Here is an 8,338-nt window from a genome sequence, read left to right on the forward strand (position 1 = left end):
TGAAAATTATATGTTATTTGATCCAACAATGGAAATCATTGTTCTGGATCCTTCGATAGCTTAATGGTGCACTGTTATTATCTGTTATGAAGTATGCTACTGAGGTAGGATAAAACTATGTTGGCAAGAAATGATTCATTCATACTTATAAAATACATCAAATTTACTAGTTAAAACATTAAATGTATGATGCATTCTTAAATAGTAGCAAAATGTGATTCCAGCAATTAATGTAAATCCTAGTAACAAACATGGGATTCTGGTTACTTTGATTAAACTTCCTATGCTCGGCCGGCTGGGCACAGTGGCTCAAGCCTGTAATCCCAGCACTTTGGCAGGCCGAGGCGGGTGGATTATGAGGTCAGGAGCTCGAGACCAGCCTGGCCAACATAGTGAAACCCCGTCTCTACTAAAAATACAAAAATTAGCCAGGCGTGGTGGTACATGTCTGTAATCCCAGCTACTTGGGAGGCTGAGGCAGGAGAATTGCTAAAACCCAGGAGGCAGAGGTTGCAGTGAGCTGAGATTGCGTCACTGCACTCCAGTCTGGACAACAGAACAAGACTCCATCTCAAAAAAAAAAAAAATCAATCTTTGCTATGCAACAGCTATTGGCATTTGATGGAGAAGGTAGCCTCCACTTTTCTGCATTATTTGTACCACACATCAGTCCTTAATAAGCTATTACTCTCCTCTAATAAAAATCCGAGTGTCTTCCTGGCTCTATTTCATGGTCTATTGGTAGAGAATTTCTTTCTTTCTTTCTTTCTTTTTTTGAGTCAGAGTTTCACTCTTATTGCCCAGACTGGAGTGCAGTGGCATGATCTCGGCTCACCACAACCTCTGCCTCCCGGGTTCAAGCGAGTCTCCTGCCTCAGCCTCCTGAGTAGCTGGGATTACAGGCATGCGCCACCATGCCTAATTTTGTATTTTTAGTAGAGATGGGGTTTCTCCATGTTGGTCAGGCTGGTCTCGAACTCCCGACCTCAGGTGATCCGCCCGCCTCAGCCTCCCAAAGTGCTGGGATTACAGGCATGAGCCACTGTGCCCGGCCAGTAGAGAATTTCTTTCCATACCCACAGTGCTCTTCTGTCAGAAGAAGGGCACCTGCAGTGCAATAAGGATGATGAGTGACATCATAGTTCATCACCCTCTGCCCTTTCCAAGTGCTCTCTAATTCAGACTATATTTAATTTTAAAAGGCAGAGTCTTTCTTCTTCAGGAGCTTGGAGAGAAATAATCCTCACCTAATGAAGTGAGTGAGCCCTTCCATCCTTTGATTCTTTCCCGAACAACACCATGTAAGGTGTATAATCATGTATAATATCAGCAGATTGCAAAGTTCTGGTTGGAAGTTATAAATAGTAGCCTTTTCAATAAATCTTAAGTACTTCAACAAAACATTTTATAAGCTGAAAGTAATTGGCCATTTCCAAACATCCTACAACCTTTGATATGTATCATGTAATGAGTTTTAACACATTTGGACTTCTGATTATGCGGAAGTATATAATATCAGAGGGTTATGAGGAAACTAGAGACTGAGTTCTACTCTTCCTATGAATCCTCACCTACAGTTGTGGTCCAGGAGTAATAGTCTCAGCATGCATGTTACATTTGTGTGATTTCATCAAAGATGTATATTTTGATGCCTATTGAGCTCTGAGACCCGGATAAAGCTTCTGTCATACATAGTATATTCACAGGATTTGAACTCTGATGTCTGCTAATGCTTAAACTCATCAGGAGTTTGCCACAGTCACTGTATTTGTAAGAATTGTCTCAAGAATGAATTCTCTGATGTTGTGAAAGAAGTAATTTGTGGCTGAAGAACTGGCCGCACTCCTTTGTAAGGTTACTTTTTTTTTTTCTTTTTTTTTTTTTTTTTGGAGACAGAGTTTCACCCTTGTTGCCCAGGCTGGAGTGCAATGGCATGATCTCGCTCACTGCAACCTCCGCCTCCCAGGTTCAAGCGATTCTCCTGCCTCAGCCTCCCAAGTAGCTGGGATTACAGGCGTGCACCACCACACCCAGCTAATTTTTGTATTTTTAGTAGAGACAGCATTTCACCATGTTGGCCAGCCTAGTCTTGAACTCGAGACCCGCCTCGGCCTCCCAAAATGCTGGGATTACAGGCGTGAGCCACACCGGGCATGGGCCCAGCGTCCTTTGTAAGGTTTCTATCCACTATGAACTCTTCGATGTTTTGCAAGGTTTGAATTTTGAGTAAAGACCTTGCCACATTCGTTACATTTGTAAGGTTTGTCTCCAGTATGGGTAGTTAGGGTTGAGTGAACACTAAAGGCTTTCCCACACTCATTACACCTATAAGGTTTTTCTCCAGTGTGAATTCGTCTATGATTTGCAAGATGTGAATTTTGAGTGAAGACCTTGCCACATTCGTTACATGTGTAAGGTTTTTCTCCGGTATGGATGACCTGATGGGTAGCTAGGTTTGAACGTACACTAAATGCTTTGCCACACTCATTACACTTGTAAGGTTTCTCACCAGTGTAAATTCTCTGATGAATTGCAAGGTATGAATTTTGCCGGAAGACCTTGCCGCAATCATTACATTTGTATGGTTTTTGTCCAGTATGTATTGTCTGATGGATAGTTAGGCTTGAATGAACACTAAAGGCTTTGCTATACTCATTACACTTGTAAGGTTTTTCTCCAGTATGAACTCTCCAACGCCTTGCAAGTTGTGATGTTTGACTGAAGGCTTTACCACATTCATCACACTTGTAAGGTTTCTCTCCAGAATGAATTCCCCGATGACTTGCAAGGTGTGAATTTTGTGTGAAGACCTTACCGCAGTCATTACATTTGTAAGGCTTTTCTCCAGCATGAATTGCCTGATGGGTAGTTAGGCTTGATCGCACACTAAAGGCTTTGCCGCACTCATCACACCTGTAAGGTTTCTCTCCAGTGTGAATTCTTTGATGATTTGCTAAGTGTGAATACTGAGTGAAAACCTTGATGCATTCATTACATTTGAAAGGTTTTTCTCCGGTATGGATGATCTGATGCTTAGTTAAGTTTGAATGCATACTGAAGGCTTTCCCACACTCATTACACTTGTAAGGTTTCTCACCAGTATGAATTCGCCGATGCTTTGCAAGGTATGAATTGTGCCTGAAGACCTTGCCACATTCATTACATTTGTAAGGTTTTTCTCCAGTGTGGATTGTCTGATGGGTAGTTAGGCTTGAGCGAACACTAAAGGCTTTGCCACACTCATTACACTTGTAAGGCTTCTCCCCAGTATGAATTCTTCAATGACTTGCAAGGTGTGAATTTTGAGTGAAGCACTTGCCACATTCCTTACATGTGTAAGGTTTTTCTCCAGTATGGATAAACTGATGTGTAGTTAGTTTTGAATGTGCTCTAAAGGCTTTGCCACACTCATTACACTTGTAAGGTTTCTCTCCAGTATGAATTCTCTGATGACCTGCAAGGTTTGAAGGTTGACTGAAGACTTTTCCACATTCCTTACATTTGTAAGGTTTTTCTCCAGTATGGATTACCTGATGGATTGTTAGGTTTGAACGAACAGTAAAGGCTTTGCCACACTCATTACACTGGTAAGGCTTCTCTCCAGTATGAATTCTCTTATGACTTGTTAGCCGTGAGTTTTGATTGAAGACCTTGCCACATTCATCACATTTATAATGTTTTCCTCGATTATTAAGAGACTTCTCAACTTGATTGTATTCATAAATTTTCCCTTCACCTTGAAATTGCCGCAGTTCAGGCAGATGTGACTGAAAGCTTACTCCTAGCTGATTTTCAATAAGCCTGTTTCCTGCAGCCCTTCTGTCACATTTATCTCTTCTACCAGGGAGATTTTCTTTTTGCAACGTAAGTACTCTTTTATAATTTCCTTCGTGATCTTTCCACTGACACTCAAAGTCATATGTATTTTTCTGAACTTCCTGGAAGGACAAGCCTTCAGTGTCATGGCTTTCAAGTCTCTCCAACTTCACCGTGTAGAATGCTTCTCTCATATTGCTCTTCCCCTTTGATGGCAAATCCTTGTTTACACATTTACAAGAGGTATCTGTAAGATATAAAGAACCGTAGGTTTCCAATTAATTATAGTAGGTAAATAATTATCTCCCATTGAAAAACCTAATGTTATACCAAAAGTAATAGTTATGTTGAACAGACTTAGGATTTTTCAGAACCATAATTTTCCAGAACACAAAAGGAACAGGATTCCTTATCAAAGAAAAGGTGGTAACATGTAATTCAAATAGTAGGGGATCCTAGTTTTAAACAATCTGTGAACAAAACACTCATATTGTGCAAACCTGTATTAGCCCTGAAAGGAGTATTTTTCAACCATGACCCAAGGCTACCAATTGGCAGTATGTTTTATGTGGCTGTCACAGAATTCAAGAGAAAGAATTCTTACATTGTGCCTATTTAAAGCATATTTGTTATGCATAAGTAAATGCTAAAGCACAACATGATATACTCTAATGGTAAATAACTCACAGCAAACATATGTAATGAATAATTAAAGAAGTAGTAATTTTGAATTGGAAAACAATAGCACTGAAAAAACGAGGAGGAATTCAATTTTAAAATTTCAGAAAAAACTATTTTTCTGAATACCTGTTATAAAACTACATACTCCTATATACCCACACAGAGCAAACCTTTTGCAACATTAACAAGTGGTATATAACAGTTATATTTCTTTCTTTTTTTTTTTTTTTTCTGAGAAGGACTTTTGCTCTTGTTGCCCAGGCTAGAGTGCAATGGTGCAATCTTGGCTCACCGCAACCTCTGCCTCCCGGGTTCAAGCGATTCTCCTGCCTCTGCCTCCTGAGTACCTGGGATTACAGGCATGCACCACCACGCCAGACTAATTTTGTATTTTTAGTAGAGACAGGGTTTCACCATGTTGGTCAGGCTGGTCTCGAACTCCCGACCTCAGGTGATCCACCCGCCTCAGCCTCCCAAAGTGCTGGGATTACAGGCGTGAGCCACTGCGCCCGGCCCCAACAGTTATATTTCTTACACACGGTGAAAAATCCTTCCTATATCAATAATAATCAAAATTAAGAAAATATTTTAGTAACTCAGGATATAAGCAGTAGGCAAGAATTAGTAACCGTGTTTACAGGAAGTTATAGTCTGTGGATTTGTCAACAATTTCTTTTTTTTTTTTTTTTAGAGACGGAGTCTCACTCTGTCACCCAGGCAGTGGCGCAATCTCGGCTCACTGCAAGCTCCGCCTCCTGGGTTCACGCCATTCTCCTGCCTCAGCCTCCCGAGTAGCTGGGACTACAGGCGCCCACCACTATGCCCAGCTAATTTTTTGTATTTTGTTTAGTACAGACGGGGTTTCACCGTGTTAGCCAGGATGGTCTCGATCTCCTGACCTCTTGATCCACCCACCTCAGCCTCCTAAAGTGCTAGGATTACAGGCGTAAGCCACGGTGCTCGGCCAACAATTTCTCTTGAGAAAAGAGGAGTTTGCCGGGCGCGGTGGCTCCTGCCTGTAATCCTAGCACTTTGGGAGGCCAAAGCAGGTGGATTACGAGGTCAGGCGATCAAGACCATCCTGGCTAACACGGGGAAACCCCATCTCTACTAAAAATACAAAAAATTCGCCACGCGTTGTGGCAGGCGCCTGTAGTCCCAGCTACTCGGTAGGCTGAAGCGGGAGAATGGCATGAACCGAGGAGGTGGAGCTTGCAGTGAGCCGAGATCGCGCCATTGCACTCCAGCCTGGGAGACACAGCCAGACTCCCTCGCAAAAAAAAAAAAAAAAAAAAAAAAAAAAAAAAAAAAAAAAAAAAAAAAAAAAAAAAAAAAAAAAGAAAAAGGAAAAGAAAAGAGGAGTTCTACTTCAGAACCTGCACAGGATGTAAGAACTGGAATATAATTAAAAAAAAAAAAAACTTTTATTGTATAATGGCAAACTACAGGTGTATATATTTATGGAGAACAAAATGATGTCATGATACATATATACAATGTGGAATGATGGAATCACGCTTATTACCACATCCATCATGTGAAAAATGTGTCATTTACTCTTGTTTAATTGAACCTTTGTGTTGAAAAGACAAACATCTTCCTAATCTCCCCAACCCCCCCCTCTTGTAACCAACGTTCTTCTTTCTATGAGTTCAAGAGGTTTAGACTCCACATATAGGTAAGAAGGTGAAGTACTTGTATTTCTGTGCCTAGATTATTTCATTTACCAAAATATCCTCGGGGTCCATCCACATTCTGGCAGACAGAACTTCCTTATTTTAAAGGCTAAACAGTGTTCCATCATTTTCTTTATCCACTAATCTGTTGAACATGTAGTTTGATTTCATAACTTGACTATTGTGAACAATGCTGCATTAAACATGGAATGCAGATATGTCATAGATATGCTGATTTAAATCCTTTGGATATATATTTGACCCTTGAACAATGTAGGGGTTAAGAATGCCAACCCTCCACTCAGTTGAAAATCTGTGTATAACTTTTGACTCCCCAAAAACTTAACCACTAATAGCCTACGATTGACTGGAAGCCTTACTAATAAACATATAATGTTGATTAGAATGTATCTTGTATTTTTTATATTATATGTATTATATACTGTATTTTTTTTTTTTTTTTTTTTTGAGACAGGGTCTTGCTCTGTCACGAGCCTGGAGTGCAGTGGCACAATCTCAGCTCACTGCAACCTCCACCTCCCGGGTTGAAGCAATTTTCCTGCCTCAGCCTCCCAAGGAGCTGGGATTACAGGCGCCCACCCACCATGCCCAGCTAATTTTTTATATTTTTAGTAGAGACGGGGTTTCACCATGTTGGCCAGGCTGGTCTCGAGCTCCTAGCCTCAGATGATCTGCCCACCTTGGCCTCCCAAAATGCTGGGATGACAGTCGTGAGCCACTGCACCCGGCCACTTTTTATTATGATATGCAATTTACTGGAGAGATGAACTACTTACATAAAGATGATTAGCATGATGGAGTGTATTAAGCAAATACTTGCAACACTTGAGCTCCATGTAATAACAATAGGAGGTGGCTATGAAATTGTATGGCAGTACACTATGTACTAAAATTAGTTCTATACACTTATGATTATTATATCTTTACATTTGTTTATATATGTATACATATATATAATTTACCTATAAATTTACATATAAATTGCTAAGCTGCTTCCTCAGCCGCAAACGTCTCAGGACCAGGGTGGTGACCGGCCAGGACTGTGCCTCACTAGTTTTCAGATGGAGTTGATTTCTAAATGGTGTCACCCTCACTCTCCTATGCTCCTGTTTCCCTAGCACTGTGGTCATTTAGACAAAGACATTTCCCCTGAACCCACATATTGCACTGTTCATCAGTTTGGACATAAAAGTGCTTTATTTTGTATTTTCTTAGCACTTGATGGTTTCCCTTGAATATCTTGTTTGATCTTAAGGAGTCTGATTTCAGAAATTTCAAGGAATGTGCTTCATAGTTTCAAATATCCTTAATATTAGAAAGAACTTATAAAATGTAGGTATATCTAGTTTTGACAAGGAGGGTGTACAGATGGTTAAAATATCCAGTTTTCTTTTTTTTTTTTTTTCCTTGAGACGGAGTCTCGCTCTGTCGCCCAGGCTGGAGTGCAGTGGTGAAATCTCGGCTCACTGCAAGCTCCGCCTCCCGGGTTCACGCCATTCTCCTGCCTCAGCCTCTCCGAGTAGCTGGGACTACAGGCGCCCGCCACCACGCCCGGCTAATTTTTTGTATTTTTAGTAGAGTTGGGGTTTCACCGTGGTCTCGATCTCCTGACCTCGTGATCCGCCCGCCTCGGCCTCCCAAAGTGCTGGGATTACAAGCGTGAGCCACCGCACCCGGCCACAGTTTTCTAATATATTGAATTTTCTTTGAGGCCAATTCCACGATCAATTTTTCCAGATGTTTGGTGGTATACTATGAGGGTCTCTAGAGAAGGGACCTGCATTGCATACATACCAAACACGCTAAGTCCAGTGAACAATTCTTTTAATGGATCACTTGCTTTTCTCATTCACATTGGTGTCATGTCACTGGCAGAGGAAGGATGCGTCCGTGTAGTTTGAATGACAGGATGTGTGAGTTTACTTCTAGGGACACGGTGGACACAGCAGAGAGATAGGGCTGACTGCATCCTGTACCTGGGAGAGTCCAGGGATAGGAAGGAATCAGTGTCTCATTTACTACCCTCCACAGGGAAAGAGAATCCCTCGGGCAGGACCAGCAGTGATGGACCCCAACACTCTCTCCATGGAACAGGGCAAGCAGTTCTTAAAGCAGTGTGGGATCCCACAAAGAGATGTGAGTAT

The 8,338-nt window shown here is 41.4% G+C and overlaps 1 protein-coding gene across 1 annotated transcript in view; it reads right to left on the reverse strand.

Annotated features, from left to right (window-relative positions):
- Positions 1–1,908: 1,908 nt before the first annotated feature.
- ZNF665 (zinc finger protein 665) overlaps positions 1,909–8,338 on the reverse strand; it is a 37,887-nt gene continuing 31,457 nt past the window's right edge. Inside the window, 1 exon segment of the mRNA XM_032171038.2 lies at positions 1,909–4,063. Within this exon segment, the coding sequence (XP_032026929.1) occupies positions 2,181–4,010 (1,830 nt within the window). The 5' untranslated portion in view covers positions 4,011–4,063 and the 3' untranslated portion in view covers positions 1,909–2,180.

Source organism: Hylobates moloch, unplaced genomic scaffold, assembly GCF_009828535.3.
Source record: "Hylobates moloch isolate HMO894 unplaced genomic scaffold, HMol_V3 SCAFFOLD_12, whole genome shotgun sequence".
Taxonomy (NCBI): Eukaryota; Metazoa; Chordata; class Mammalia; order Primates; family Hylobatidae; genus Hylobates; species Hylobates moloch.